This window comes from Ornithorhynchus anatinus, chromosome 11 (assembly GCF_004115215.2).
Source record: "Ornithorhynchus anatinus isolate Pmale09 chromosome 11, mOrnAna1.pri.v4, whole genome shotgun sequence".
Classification (NCBI taxonomy): Eukaryota; Metazoa; Chordata; class Mammalia; order Monotremata; family Ornithorhynchidae; genus Ornithorhynchus; species Ornithorhynchus anatinus.
Genome location: NC_041738.1, coordinates 40,476,412 through 40,492,727, shown reverse-complemented (window position 1 = coordinate 40,492,727; position 16,316 = coordinate 40,476,412). Strand labels below are relative to the sequence as shown.

At 42.1% G+C, this 16,316-nt stretch overlaps 1 protein-coding gene across 4 annotated transcripts in view; it reads left to right on the top strand.

Moving 5' to 3' along the window:
• TANGO6 (transport and golgi organization 6 homolog) overlaps nucleotides 1–16,316 on the top strand; it is a 110,944-nt gene that overhangs the window by 22,382 nt on the left and 72,246 nt on the right. For all 4 annotated transcript variants that reach the window (XM_007672519.4, XM_007672513.4, XM_007672527.4 and 1 more), the window contains exons 8-11: nucleotides 8,721–8,833; nucleotides 10,736–10,912; nucleotides 14,359–14,485; nucleotides 16,063–16,254. In XM_007672519.4, the coding sequence (XP_007670709.2) occupies nucleotides 8,721–8,833; nucleotides 10,736–10,912; nucleotides 14,359–14,485; nucleotides 16,063–16,254 (609 nt within the window). The remainder of the gene's footprint in view (nucleotides 1–8,720; nucleotides 8,834–10,735; nucleotides 10,913–14,358; nucleotides 14,486–16,062; nucleotides 16,255–16,316) is intronic.

Here is a 16,316-nt window from a genome sequence, read left to right as displayed (position 1 = left end):
AATAAGGAATATGATAAAACCAGGAAGGAACTAAAGAGGGCTAATTATTCTTTCCCTCAGGAAAAAAAAGAGGACTAGTGTACAGTGGGGAAAATGTGAGTTAGAGAACCACCAAGCCAGAAATCATTCAACGTTTATCAACAAAGAAGTTGCTGTTCTTTTATCTTTTGCTAATACAAAATTATAAAGTGCAGTTCAAATAAAGGGTCTTAGGAAAATATTTTGGGCAGGTGAATTCACCAGGCAATTTATGGACCAATGTTAAATGTTAGAGCCTTAATGGGATTAGGAAAGATTTTGATATCTTTTCCAAATATACTCTTTCAGGCACTGTCTGTTTTGCTCACTCTGTATGGCATCTAACACAGAATTGGGCCTGGTGCCCTCACTCACAAAATATGTTTGGGGTGGTTGGTGTGGGAATTGAGCACAGATAACAGTAATAACAATAAAGATCCCCAATAATAATTGTGATATTTAAGCGCCTAATCTGTGCTGAGCCCTGTACCAAGAATTACTGGGGAAGACACAAGACAATCAGTCCAGTCCGTCCCTGTCTCACATAGAGCTCATAATCTAAAGGAGAAGGTAGATAAATATTTGATCTCCATTTTACAGTTGAGGAAACTGAAACATTGAGTTGTGACTTATCCAAGGTCACACAACAGGCAAGTGGCAGAGTCAGGATTAGAACCTAGGTTTTCGGACTCCCAGGCCTAGGCTCCTTCCACTTGGCCATGTTGCTTTACAGTGAACTTGAGAATCTATATAAATCAATCAATCTAGTATTGTAAATCTAACACCTAACTGAATCCAAAGGAATTTTAAGACTTCTTAACAAGAGGGGTTCATCTAAAACTAGAAGCAAAAACAAGATATGTCTAAAAAGATGATATATTCTATCTTTTGTCTAGTCAGAGCCTTTGGACATAGAAACTTCTTTCTGTCTTCATTAATCGTCCCTAGATCAAAAGTGGCAGGGCTATATGATAACTGGGAAATGGGCCAAATTACATAATTTTTCATGGCTTTAGTTTAGTGGATAGGAGTTGGCATCCCGCAAGACTTGTCACTTTCATTCTCTCCCTCTGTAAGCTCAGTTCCCAGTGGTCTGCTGACTCTTTAAACTTTTATATTGTAGAGAGTGCTCTCTGGTCAGAACTAGAGCTCTCTGGCAGGATGATGTGGGAGGGCACCTCTCCGTGCACAGCCTACGCTGGGCTTGGATAAATGGAGCTCCAGCTCCTTTGACCACAGCCAAGCTCACAGTCCAAAAGACAGAGAGAGGCTACAGTACAAACAGCAGAAAGCCACTGATGTCAAATCCCATTTGCTTATGGGGGAAGAGAGGGAGCGAGTAAGAGAGAGCCACCCAGAATGCTTAAGTGCCTTCTATACTCCAAATATAAGCAGATTTTTTCAAGTTTTTCTTGGTTCAGAGCCCTGTGTCTTGTGGGTCACAGTTGTGCAGACTTCAGTTTGGGATTTTAGAGTGAGCAGTTTTCTGCTTGTTGGAAATACAGATTTTGGAGGGAAGAGTAATATGTTGTTTCTGCACTAATATTCCTACCCTAGCCCCACTTAAAAGTTTTTAAAGACAAATGAACAGTAGGAAGGAGGTAGGGTATGTCTCAAGGGCTAGGATTTCTCAACCTCATTCCCATTGTAGCTTCTTTTTGTCAGATTCAGGCAACTTTACAAAGTTAAACTGGGGTCCTTTCTCTTGTTCAGAAAAAAACTTTAAATCAATTCAAAACTAAAATTGCTCTGTAAGATTGACCACTTTACTTCCCTCAGTTTGAACCTTCATTGATGTATGCAGCTGGGTCAGTGTCAGTATTGGGGGAGACAGGCTACTTACCATTCCCTTCCTGTTCCCTTTCTCATAAATATTGCAACCAAGCAGTGAACTTTGCTAGTCTGCGCCCAAGAGACGGTACTGCAGGATGAGGGTTAGTGACTGAGGCCGAGTGAACTCGACAAAGCTTAAAGCAGATTATAGCAATGAGGTAATCTGCTGACAAAGAAAAGCATAGTGTTGAAACAGAGCTGAGCCTTTCCCCAAAAGGTTAAATTCTTAAAAATGAGTGGAAAAGCAGAAACAATGAGGGCAAGAATGAAATGCTTCATTAAATGGATTTGTCACTCTAAGAGTGTGCCAGTGATGTGACTTTTAGGATTAAAGTAGAAATTTCAAGGTGGGGTAAGTAGGTTTGGGCAAATCAATAGTATTTATTGAGTTATTTCTGTGGGCAGAGCACTGTACTAAGCATTTGGAAGAGTACAAACTCAGGACCTCTGTCTTTTTTTATGCCCCTGTAACAAGAATGACTATTCTTGAATTTATTGCTAGAAATCCATCCAATTTAGCAGAGGCCATCATTATATTGAAATATGCCTCTAGTAAAATATTTAAGAAACAGAGAGATTGGTTCTCCTAAATTGTAGGACGATTGAGTGGTGTTTTAATTTACAGTGAGCATGGTCTGCTTTTGATGAGCATTAGTGGAGGAAGTAATCTCAGAAAAGAATGCTGCATCTAGTTTGGTGTAGTTCTGAAAAATTTACATAATATCCAGAAGAGAAATGTTGAACAGTCAATCAGTGGTATTTATTGAGCGTTTATTGTGAGCCGTACACTGTTCTAAGCACTTGAAAGAGTACAATGGAGTTGGTAGGCACGATCCCTGCCCGCAAGGAGTTTACAGCCTAGTGTATTTTGCTCTGTTCCTTTACCTATTGCTGCACTCAGGTTTTGCAGGAGGTTCCTCCTAAAAACTGCCATCTAAAGACTGAGTTGGCAGGCTGAAGGTTGTATCCAGTCATCAAAAAAATGATGGTGTGGCTGATTTGATCTCTAATATTGAGGTGCAGTAGATACAGATCCCAGCATGCACCGCTTTATCTGAATCTCAGTTTTTGGTTCAAACAGCTGCTTAAATCATGCTGAAGCATAGCAGATTGGAAGCAACATAAGTTGGCTTTTTATACCAAACGTTTTGAAAACCTCCCAAATAAATAAACCTGATGTACTAGGATAAGACCATCTTTTTTCTATATGGGGTTTCGGCTTCTCTGTTCAAAATGAAAGTAAAGCAAGTGTTTTTTGAGAATCAAGGTTGGGGCTATTAGCTTCTGTATTTTTCCACCACTTCTTCAGAGTGAGCCAAGTTTTGTACTATTGCTTTTGAAAATCACTTTCCCATTTTAAATGGTACTTTAAAGCATCAGACATATGAAATAGGCTTCTAGTAATACCAACAACTTATTTTAGTGTTTTCCAATGCTCTCATCCAGTTGCTCTGCTGGTGCTTTCAGTTTTCTCCTTTCTTTTGGTTTTCCTAATTCTCTAATGGGGGTTACAAACATGTATATTTACAACACTGTCAAAATAAATTGAGGGGACTTGGAAGAATACTAAGGAGGGTGTAAGTAGATTCCTAGTAGGGACTAGAGATGACTAACGGGATGATATGACCCAGGATGCTGGGAAATTAACCAGAGAAAACTTGTTGGAGAAGGTGAGATATTAGGAAAGCTTTGAATGTGGTGGGAGTTATGGTCTCTTTGATGTGGGGAGGGAGGGAGGTCCTAGGCAAGGGATCGATGTGGGAGAGTTGAGAATGAGGTACAGCCAGAAGTCTGCCTTGGAAGGAGCGAAGACAGCAAGTAGAGAAATAGTGGGTGAAGAGATTGCATGGTGGAGCCTTGAACCAGATATTGAAGAGGTTTTGTTTAATGTGAAGAGACTCAGGAAGCTAGTAGAGGGTTTTGAGGAGAGGAGATGTGAGCCAAGTGTTAGGGAAAGATGATTTGTGCAGTGTCACGTAACACAGATTGAAGTAGGGAGAGGCTGGAGAACGAGGTGAGTTCTGGGAACCAGTGAGTGCTGAGCCATTTACGGGAAGGGAAAGGGAGGTGGTTTATCTGATGACCTGGATGGGTGCTGTGTGGCTGTGAGCTGACTAACCCTGTGGGTTGGGCCTGGCCCACAAAGAGCTCTGCAATCCCTTAATCTTGATGGGATTGCTCTGAAGGTAACCCCAAAATCATCTCTACCCACAGCTAATGGTAACTGATTGAAAGCCACTGAGTTATGAGCCCAAAGGAATGGGGAAAGTCCATACACTTGATAGAACTAGTTTAGGGTCATCAGCACCAAATGGCACCTTTATCCTAATTTTGGAATTGCCTTATAAGATTTCCTAGGTTTTCATTGTTCTGTCAGAATGACCTGTTCTGCATGTTTGTACTAGCAAGACCACAAAGTGGGCATGGGAATTGAAATTCTTCATAGGACTTTGTTACTTTTTAGTGGCTTTAGAGGATTCATTTTCCATACAGGTTTATTCCAGTAGGAACTTTCCAATGTAGTTTTATTGTCTGACCTCACTTGGACAATTAATCCTTGCTACAACTTTCCACCATCAGAACTTGTAAGGCATCAAATCCTTCGGTTTTTGCCACTACAGAAAAGTCATTTTAAGAAAAGTATCTCAACTAACTGAGAAGGGATCCTAAAAATGCCGAGCAACCTTATCCTTGTGTTTAGCCTGGTAAGAAGACTTCTCATTTTGACCAAGCATCTTACGTCTGTCTGATTCAGAGAGGTTTTCTTTTTTCCTTTCCACTAATGCAATTAGCTGTTCATTTCAGAGATCATAACTAAAGCAGTGGTATATGCTGCAGACAGTTAAAAGTTGGGTTTTGGAAAGTGGGTTTTTAAGTACCGCTATTGTTCTTGCCCTCGTTTTGAGATGTGTTGGAGTGCAGAAGCTCTTGATTGTTACAGCACTAAAGCCTGTTTGATTTAGAAAATGCCTAGTACTAAGCGCTTAGTACAGTGCTCTGCACAGAGTAAGCGTTCAATGAATAAAATTGACTGTGGTCATGACAGTCACAATTTAACCATGTTGTGTTCCTTGAACCCTGTGTGGTTGTACAGTAGGTGCTGAATTGATTCCTTCTTAAAAGAGGGAGACTTTGGCTTTAGTAGAAGGAGATGAATGTTAGAGATCTAAATCTGTTTGGGGTTTTAGACCTTCATGGATATTTAATGCCCAAGTGGAAAACCCCTTTTTTGAGAATTCCACAGTGTTGTTTTTTTTGGCACGGGGGTTTGCTGGTGATTGTTTAAAAAATAGAAAAGTTGACTCCACAGGGATTGCAATAGGGGAAGTACCATCCAGTGTCAAATAGTAGGCAGAGACATTATCATGAGGCTATTGTTGTTCCTCATATAATCAATGATCTCATAATTAGACCTGCTTGATCTGTCTGAACACAATCTGGTACAATGCCATTGCTTAGTAAGGATTACTGAGATTATGTGAACCACAGGAAAGCAGCCATTCAGTTATCAGACTTCAAAGAAGAGTCTAGAGGTTTTAGGTGTTTGAGAAGATCTGGGTAGGCTTAAAGTCATCTAGACTGTAAACTCCTGGCAGGCAGGGATTATGTCTACAATTGTGTCTGTTCTATTGTACTTTCCCAAGCGCTCAGTACATTGCTCTGCACATGGTAAGCACTCAATAAATGCCATTGATTGACAAAAAGATAGTATTTTCCGAAAGGCATAGTGTCTGTCATGTAGTATAATTTGATCAGTAGTGATTCTGTGAGGTGAAATTTCCCATAACAGACTGACTCATAACTTAATAATAATGGTATCTATTAAATGTTCTTGTTGCACTGTGCTAAGCACTGTGGTAGATACAGGATAATCAGATTGTTCACAGTATTCTTTAGTTTTTCCATGGATGGCATATGGCTGTGTCATTCAAAAATGTGTACTAAAGCCTTCCCTGAGAGGCTGCATGGCCTAGTAGATAAAGCATGAGCCTGGGAGTCAGAAGGACCTGGGTTCTAATCCCAGCTCCACCACTTGTCTGTCATTTCACTTCTCTGGGCCTCAGTTCCCTCATCTGTAAAATGAGGATTAAGACTGTGAGCCCTACTGTGGGACAGGGACTGTGTCCAACCCGATTATCTCATATCTGCCCTAGCATTTAGAACAGTGCCTGGCACATAGTAAATGCTTAACAAATGCCACAGTTATTATTTTTACTCTCAGCATCCAGTACAATTGAGTTGTCATTATCTTCATCATTAAACATTTATTGATTAAATTGTTAGAGAATCTTGAATTCCTAAGATGACTGTAACTGGTTAGCACAATACATATGAGCTGAACTGCATTAACTTTTTCAGCAGGTAAACCCGGAGGGTGAAGAGCAGAAATTTATTTTTAGGATAAATAACTACCCTCGTATATATGTTCTCAGGTTTGAGTTCTGATCTTGGTCCCCTCTTCTTGAGACTGGCCCTGGGCACATTTGGGGGGGGGGGATGTTTGCTGTAAGTGTGGTTGCTGGAGCAGCTGTGGGAATTGCCAAAATCCTTTCTAGCCTTTTTCTCCTTCAACATGTAGTTCAACCCACCCAAGAAGGCCATTATAAATGTATATACAAATGCACCATGCATATACGGCAGAACTCCAATGCCATTGTTAAGTCAAAGACCTCCTCCCCGCCCTAAATGAGGAGAGTACACAGAGCATGAGGAGGATGCCTAATTTGGCCAAGTCCACAAGCTTGGACTCTGGACAATGCCCTTATAGATCTCTATGGGACTAAGAAAAAGACACTGTATCTTTGCCTTGTGGAACTTGGGTGTAGGTAAGGCCAGGGACTTGGCAAGTAGAGAAGATAAAAAGAGGATGGCAAGAAAATGTTTTGCTATTTTTTGTTGTAGTAGTTTATATAAAGAGTTGTTTTGGTGGGAGGAAGGAAGTTAGGATGGAATATACCAGAACAGCCCCCAAACCATCCCCCCAGCAACGCTCAGGGAGGCGGCACGGCTCGGGAGGCGGAAGGACTCGGGTTTTCATCCCGGGTCGGCCGCGGGACCTCGGCCAAGTCGCTCGTCTCATCCCGGCCTCAGTCCCCTCGTCTCTAAAATGGGGACGAAGAGCGTGAGCCCCGTGTGGGACGGGGACCCGCGTCCGACCTCATCAGCTTGGATCTACCTCAGTGCTTAGAACGGTGCTTGGCTCGGAGTAGGCGCTTAACCGGTCCCATAATTATGACGATGATGATGGTTACGTTCCCCCCACAGCCAGAGGATCCCCATCCTCGCTCCCCGTCGGCTCGAGCCTTTAAGAGAAGCAGTGTGGCTCCGTGGAAAGAGCCCGGGCTTTGGAGTCAGAGGTCATGGGTTCGAATCCCAGCTCGGCCACTTGTCAGCTGTGTGACTTTGGGCAAGTCACTTGACTTCTCGGTACCTCAGTTACCTCGTCTGTAAAATGGGGATTAAGACTGTGAGCCCCACGTGGGACAACCTGATTCCCCTGTGTCTACCCCGGCGCTTAGAACAGTGCTCGGCACATAGTAAGCGCTTAACAATTACCAACATTATTAATTTAAGGTAAGCAGATGAAAGATCCAAATAGCAGGAAGGAGGCAGAGGGATACAGGGTAGAGAAGGGATATAGAGGAGTGTTAATTGTGTTCTTTGTTAAGCACTTACTTCCTCAAACATTGTAGTAAGGGATAGACCTAAGATAATCAGTTTGGATAGAGTCCCTGTTCCATATGGGACTCATTGTAAATAGAAAAGATAGGTAATAAAACTCTATTTCACAGATGAGGAAACCGAAGCACATAGAGTTGTGACTTGCCTAAGGTCATGCAGCGGGCAGTTGTGTGACGGGAGTGGAACCCAGGTTTTCGGACTCCCAGGCCTCTGCTCTTTCTGCTAATAGCGGGCAGAAAATTAACTGGCATTTTCAAACAACACTTCAAGTGTGATGATGTGCTGACCTAGTTTTGCAATCATTATTCTGCTTTCTGTATACTTATGCCTAATTTCTAATCCTAACCCTAATGATGTAAGGCAAAAAACAAAAGTAATAGTATTGATGAACTGCTGTTTGCAGTGCATTGTACTGAGTAGCATAGCCTAGTGGAAAGAACACAGCACTTGTCTGCTGTGTGAACTTGAACAAGTCCTTTAATTTATCTGTGCCTCAGTTAACTCATCTGTAAAATGGGGTTGACTACCCCAGAGTTTAGTACAGTGCCTGGCACAGAGTAAGTCCTTAAGAAATACCAAAGTGTGTGAAATAAGTCGACGTGGCTCTTTTGTAAACTCAGATTATTTTGGTATGAAAATGGGAGATTTGTAAATCCTTGGAAAGTTGTCTCCCCCGCTAGGCTGTAAGCTTGTTGTAGGCAAGGAGCGTGTCTGTCAATTCTGTTGTATTGTACTCTCCCAAGCGCTTGATACAATGTTCTGCACACAGTAAGCACTCAATAAATACCATTGATGATGATGATGATGATAATGGAAAGAAAAAGTGCTGGGAAGGAATACAGAAGTGGGAATTAGACTCGGTCCCTGGCCCTAAGAATATAAGTAGGGAGAGGAGGCCGGCCACAGAGGATGAAATAATAAAACAGTATAAAAGACAAGGACAGATACCCACAATGAACAAAAATCAACCAGATGGTATGGCTAGAGGAGCAGAATTTTAGACTAAGTTCAAGGCACACCTGTAGCCATAGCAGCTGCTTCAGCAACTGCCAGTCATCCCTAGGCAAAAATTGGTAGCCCGGGCACTGTAATCTGCATAGTTGTGGAAATGCAGATTGCCAGTGGTGTATTTAATCCCGTTTATCTCTGTCTTTGTGTGATTCCTATCTCATTTTGTCTCTTCCTAGGTGTATGTGGTTGGCAACGAACCTATTGCACCCTTGATAGAATCCCTGCAGCCACTTCTGGATGTGATTTTTGCTCTTTACTGTTTTACAAGACAAGGTGTGTCTCCCTTAAGGTAAGGTGCCTGGCGAGCCAGCAAATGCAACAGGATTTTCGAATCTAGGGCAAGACTTCTGATAGCTATATCTGCTTTATAACTAGACTGTTCCCCTGTTTCAGGAATACATTTTGGGAGAAATTTATTTTCTCTGCCCCCAAAAAGGGATGCTTGCAATCTGAGTGCTTCTTCTTTAGTCTGTGTCCTGCCAGAAGTGAGATGCTTTGATATGTTAACGTGACTGAAGAGAGGAAGCATTTCCCATTTCTTCTGTAAACCCTGGGAGGAGATGCTGAAAAGAGATGGGATAGGCAGGGAAAAATGAGATTCAGGATGAGGGAATCTGGTGGGTGAAGTTGGCAGTTTGTATATGGTTTTATATAATTTGGAAAGTAATAACTTAAATGTGCCAAATAAATTAATCCTTTAAATAGTAATTATGGTGTCTGTTAAGTACCTGCTATATGTCAAGCTTTGTTCTAAGCACTGGGGTAGATACTATTTAATCAGGCCAGATACAGTCTAAATAGGAGGGAGAACAGGTATTGAATCCTCATTTTATACCTAAGGAAACTGAGGCCCAGAGCAGTGAAATAACTTGACCAAGGTCACACAGCAAGCAATTGGCAGAGTCAGAACTAGAATCCAGGTCCTCTGACTTCCACTAGGCCATGCTGCTTCTCTGAGTTCTGAACTCATTCTGTACCTTCAAAGCCTCAGTTAAAATCACATCTCCAAGAGACCCTCTTTTATTAATCCCTCATTTCCCCTACTCTCTCCCTCCTGCATCACCTACGCACTTGTATCCATACCCTGTCTAGACTGTAAGCCCCTTGTGGGCAGGGAACGAATCTTCCCATGCTGTTGTATTGAACTCTCCCAAGCATTTGGTCCAGCGCCCTGCACAAAGTAAGCACTCAATAAATATCATTGATCAACTGATGCCCACTTGGATTTTAAGAGCTGGTAACTTCCAGTTTAGAGGGTTGTCCCCTTTTCAGAGATTGCGTCGCAGCTCACCCGAGAACCGGAGAGTTCCCAGATTACTCAGCAAAGGACACACAAGGATTATATTTATTGTTACATGAGTTTAAGGTGTGAATAAGCTGACGTCGAATTACAGAAGTATAAATCTGGATCCCTTTAGGGGTTGCAATTTGCTTCACTCCTGATCCCAGGTCAAGATAACTTTTCTCCAAAATAAACCTTGAACCCACATACATGGTATAGCCTTCTTTTCAGATCTTTCCCTTACAAGCCCAGCCTGCTGGGGCTTCACCCATTTTTAGGTTTGGGAAAACTCTTCAACTCCTACACTAGTCCCTGGACCAGGACTACTGCCGCTCCTTGCTTCTGATCAGCTCACATCGAGTTATCCAGCAGTTCTCAAAACAGACTGTAGCTTGGACCACTGTCCAGCTCTCCTCTCAGACTTAATCTAAATACTTCGATTTCCTTTTGTTTTCCCCTTAGTCGCCATTAAAATGCAGGTCAACAGGTCCAAAGTCCTCTCTCGCCCTTCCCTGGACATCGTGCTCCCTTGAGGCTACAAATGCTATGTTCCGGGCAGGTGTATAGTCTTTAGACGCGAGAGGTACCTATAATTTAACATCGCTCCTTACCTTCTGAAGCTTCCAGTCTGTGCTATTTGCTGTGTGTCAGAGTCACTGGCCAAACTACTGTGTGACCACTCTGCTATCCTGAACTTTGGGATAGCAGAATTAATGTCTGTCTCCAGGATTTAGGGCAGGCCTGAAGTAGACCTTTGTGTAATTTTGTATTTGCATTGTGAACTTGAAAATCAACGTTGCTGCCATCTGTTTTCTTTCTGTGATACCAGTCCAGGCATTCACCTCTTATATTCACTTACTGTAGCATAGTGAGAGGTGCAGATTCATTCTAAGATGCTTTTCCTAACAGATCCCCATGTCAAGAGATCTTGCTGTGGATTCTGGAGAAATTGGAGCGACAGGTAGCTATTGCAACCTTGAAAGGATTTGCTGGGTTGAAGAAATCCATGCCCAATCTTCACCCTCTGTGCCAGTTTACAGCTGCCAGTCAAGGTGGAACTATGGTTACTGTAAAAGAGGCTGTCAGGTAAGTTCATCCTTCATTCCCTCCTCCGTTTTACTGTAACTTTCCTGCATTCGTTGTATTTCAGAGAAGTCGTTTTGAGCATTTTCCATCAGGGGGAGCCCATAGAAAGGAAAATCTCGAATCCCCCTTATGGCTATGTTCATGAAAATTTAAAAAGAAATTGCATGTATGTTTATTTTTAAAAAATACTTTAGTCCTTTTAGATTGGGAAGGTGTTTACAGACGTATAACTTTTGTTCAGTTATGTAATGGTAACTAATTATCTCTATACTGAGTGTGCTAAATACCTTTGTTAGAGAAGAGGAATCCAAATCACACAACTGGTTACCTATTTGTAAATGGAATGATTGAGGCTAATAGGCCCTCTTGCTAAGAGTCAACAGGTACAGAATGAAATGAATGGGATGAACAGGCTCTGTGACTATATTCTCTCACCAGTAGAGGTAGAGATTGGTGTGTGGGGAAGAGGTGACAGGAAAAGAAGAGGAGAGAGCGCGTGTCTGAGTGAGTGTGTGTATGTACATATCTTTATACTCTGCTCCTTCCCTTATCTGAAACTTTATTTTAATGCCTTTCATCCAAAGGATTGTAAATTCCTTGAGGGCAGAGATTGGTTACCACCTCGATTGTACTGTATTCTTCCAAACAATATAGTACTCTGCCAGAGTAAATGCTTAGTAAATACCACTGATTGATTGTGTCTGATAATAGTATTTATTGAGTATCCATTTGGTATGGTAAACTGTACTAGATGCTTGGAAAGTTTAAAAAGAAAAAGTGACATGTTCCCTTTGCACAAGAAGCTTACACATTAATGGGGAAAGCAAGCAGAAAAGTGTTTACAACTAGAGTGGTCAAAATAAATGAATATATATACAAATATATGTGTAAATATATACATATAAGTGCTAATATAGGTGAAAATAAATTCATAAAATGCTAGAGTTGACTGAAGGGATGTAGGGAAGCAGCATGGCGTAGTGGATGGAGCACGGGCCTGGGAGTCAGAAGGTCATGGGTTCTAATCCTGGCTTTGCCACTCGTCTGCTGTGTGATCTTGGGCAAGGTACTTCACTTCACTTTGCCTCAGTTACCTCATCTGTAAAATGGGGATTGAGACTGTGAGCCCCAGGTGGGACAGGGATTGTGGCCAACTCAATATAATAAGCCCTTAACAAATATGATCATCGTCATCGTTATTATTATTATTATGATTATTATCATTCAGAGTGCTGGGAAATTATTTGGGGAAAGCTTGTTGGGGGAGGTGGGATTTTAGGAGAAATATGAATGTGGGGAGAGCTTTAGTTATTCCAAGCCAGAGAAATGTCATAAGTAACGGGAGAGAGACAAAAGAATGGAGAGTGACGTACAGCTAGAAGATTGGTTTGGGAAGAGCGAAGACAGCAGGATGGGGAATAGTGGGTGAAGAGAGTAGGAAGGTAAGGTGGGGCCAGATGGTGGGAAGTCTTGAAGCTGATAGTGAGGAGTTTGATGAGACTGTAGCCTGTGGGCTCATTATGGTCAGGAAGTGTGTCCACTAATTGTCAAATTTTACTCTCCCAAGTGCTCTGCACATAGTAAGCATTCAATAAATGCTTTTGATCAATTGATTGAATGATTGGGGTACATAGAGTTAGGAAGAGGGTTTTGAGGAGAGGAGAGATGTGAACTGAGCAGTGCTTCAGGAAGATGATCCATGCAGCAGCATATTGGATAGAGTGGAGAGGGGAGAGGCTGGAGGCTGGGATACCAGCAAGAAGTGTAATGTGAAATCTAGCCGAGGCAAGACCAGAGCTTGTACCTAGGTGGTAGCAGATTGGGTGGAGAGGAAGGAGAGGATCTGGGAGGTATGCAGGAAAAACCGGTTTCTGTGAAATGATTATTCAAGTTTTAAGGATGCTACAAGTATTAATCGATCCAGAGCAGATTCAGACATTTATGGGAAAGTAGAAAAGAAGAATTTGACCTTTATTGGGCCATTGTGATATATCAGCCAGATTCAACATGTAATTACCAATAGGTGGTTTTTATTTAGAACAGCCAAAAAGAGAAATAGCAGGGTTTTTTCTATGTTTTACTGTTGGTGGCTTCCATTTTTGTTCATGGAACTGAAAATAAATGAATTAGTGTATTGATGATCTTGCAGTGAAACTTACAGCACATGAATAAAGCAGTATCGATCAACATAGCTATCCCCTCAACCCTGTTGAATAGTAATCTGTTAATTAGTAAAAAGAGTCACAGCATTCTGAAAGGAAGTTTTTTCAAATAGCAGCCCGCTACCCTGAAGGAAAGGAGAAGAGAAATCTGGAGGACTCCAAGGTCACCTCACAAATAAACCTACTGTGTGTTTTGGTGACTGTGGGAAGAGCCCTGCATGGACTTGATCCATGGATTGGCTGAAGGTGGACCCAGGCGTGCAATAACCAACATTCCCCCCTTCAATTTGGGGACCTTCTCCAGGTAGGGACACAGAAGGTCGTAGGGTGAAAAAAAAATCACCCAGGTGGAGAAGATCTTGGTGTTCACTGAAACTACAAGCCCCAGGAGTCCTCAAGACAACTATAAGCACAGCCCTGTCTCCAAACAAAACCCATCTTGTTGATCCAGGGCCTTGCGCTAATACAAATCCACCTCCCTGAGACTCGACTTGGGCCAGACTCCAGGATTTCCACTTTGTTGCATGCGGCAGTGTGGATTACCTAATTAGAAACTCTTCTTGGGAATTGTAACATTGCTGATGAGTGGGAAGATCCAGCCAAAAACTCAGAATGCCTCATTTCAGAGAGGCGGAGCGATATTTGTCATTTCATTCTGAGAGTCAAAACTTCAAATCAAGCTCATGAAGGGGATCCTGACAGCTTCATGCAGAATTCAGAGTGTTACCCCTAGTACCCTAGCCAAATTTCCTGCAACCCTAGGGGAAATTTCTAGTTTCTTCAGTCCTCCTTTCAATGCTTAGGAGATGCAGTCTTAACTTTCTAATTTAATCTCCTGTGTTCCTTTTTAACTGTGCAAAAGGCATTCTGCCTCATGTGAATGGTAATTGCATTCTGGCAGTCAGCAGGGGAGGAAGTGGAGTCGGATATCATTCCAAGGTCTTTACACCCCTTTCTCTCCCCTTATGTGAATGAGGCCAAAGGAAAAGAATCTCTTCCCTGTCCTGTGCTCTTGCAGTTTTACTCCAACTACCTGGGCTTTTTATATGCCCTGGCTTGCTGCCTATGGAATTGGATTTGAAGATGAGCAAAATAATGCCTGAATGGAGTTTCTGGAAAGTGAAATTATCTTGATAATAGTTGGTAAACTTGTTTGAGATAGTGCTGGTTCATGAGAAAGTGGAGATGAATGCATCATTCGACAGGATTGTGAGAATTTCTGAATTGATAATTGTGGGAAAAGCTAAAGGGGATACTGAAAGTAAATAATGTCTTGCATTTCAGTGATGAGGATGAGGCATTGTACCAAAAGGTGACCTCAGAGCAGTACCAGGTAGAATACTTGGTGGACTTACTCTCACACTGCCAGCAGAGTGGCTTAGCAGGGGATTTCTTCATTTCCTGTTTAAAGGTAAGAACCCACAACCCCCAGACACCTCTGAGCCCACAGTAATACGTTCCAGTAGGTCCCTGGAGTTCTCATGTTTCCAGGACCCATAGATCAGGTTTACAGAGTGGGAATGTGGAAGAACACAATCGGAATTTTGTTTCAAAGATTTTATTTTGAGAGAATGGGTTAGTAGATGAGCTTTCTTCAGGGATGTATTGACTTCAAACTGGATTTCTTTTCTACGTGATCGTAGGCAATAGTTTTGGAGATGAATGCATTGAGACCTTGGTTGGTGAAAGGTTAAACCTTACTCCATGAGCAGCCAATCAATCAGTGGTATTTATCGAGCCTTTCCTATGTTTAGAGCACTGTACTAAGCACTTGGGAGAGTACAGTGCAGTCGGATTATCAGTCATGTTCCCTGCCCATAACAAGCTTACAGTCTAGAGGATCACAACTGTTTTCAGTTAATAGTGAGTTTTTCAACAGTTCAGGAATTCTCTGTCCCTACTGCCTGCGTTTCCTTCGTGTATTTTGAGAGGACATTTGGAAACTTCCGATCTTTATTTATTTATTTAGTGAACCCCTCTGGAACTTGGATTCCTTGTCCCATGCATCGTCTAAGTTTTTTCATCTTCTCCCTTCTTACACATTTCCTTTTGAAAAAGGTAGCAATATGCATTCTGAAAAGCATGTATGAGGAATACGAGGGGTTGGGGTTGAGAAGTTTGAGGGTTGGTAAGAAATGCTGGGAGAGGACTTTAAAGAGTGAAGTTTTGTTGTTGATTTTTGAAAATTGGCGAGAGGTTTGAGGATGATGATTAGGGATGTATTTTGAAGTCTTGGTGCAAGGAGAGGTTAGTGTGTAGGATTTCGGTTTAATCATGCTGTTGATGGTGAAGTACCTATGGATGTCAGTCACTCGTATTTATTGAGCACTTACCACGTGCAGAGCACTGAACTAAGCATCCAGAGAGAACAATGTCACAGACACATTCCCTGTCTATAGTGATCTTACAGTCTAGAGGGAGACATTAATTTAAATAAATTGCAGAAATGTACGTAAGTTCTTTGAGGCTGGGAGGGGAGATGAATAAAGGAAGTAAGTCAGGGCAGCACAGAGGGGAGCTGAAGAAAAGGAGAGAGGGTTTAGTTAGGGAAGGCCTCTTGGAGGAGATGTGCCTTCAATAAGGCTTTGAAGGAGGAAAGAGATAAGGAGGGATATAAGGAGGGAGGGCATTCCAGGCTTTGTGACTTTGGGCAAGTCACTTAACTTCTCTGTGCCTTAGTTCCATCATCTGTAAAATGGGGATTCAATCTCTCTTCTCTCTCATACTTAGATTGCAAGCCCCATGTGGGACAGAGACCGTATCAGACTTATCTTGTATCTTCCCCCGCACTTAGAACAGGGCCTGAAATATAGTAAGCACTTAATAAACACCATAATTATTAATAAACTAAACAGAAAACCTAGCCCCTGGGCTACTGAATGAGTTATTTGAATATTCTGTGTGTATTCCAAGAAAAGTGGTCTAGATTGCATTTTTGAAGTGGTCATGGCCTCAGTATTTCTTTTCCCTTCCTCTCTCCCCTGGCAGGAGCTGACCGGTGTGGCTGCGGAGGATGATGTAGAGTCGGACTCTGAGCCTGTCGCCAACAAGAACCTCTTGGACTTGGAACAGAGAAACACAAGTCGCATTGCACGGCAAGAGAAAAAACTGCTCATCTTGCAGTTAGTGGCTGTTCTTTGTGAGAAAGTGTCTGAGACAATATTCATGGACATCAGCCAGGTCAGTTGTGGCTAAAACAATGGCGTTTGGGGATTTAGCACTGTGGGTTAACATTCCAAAGA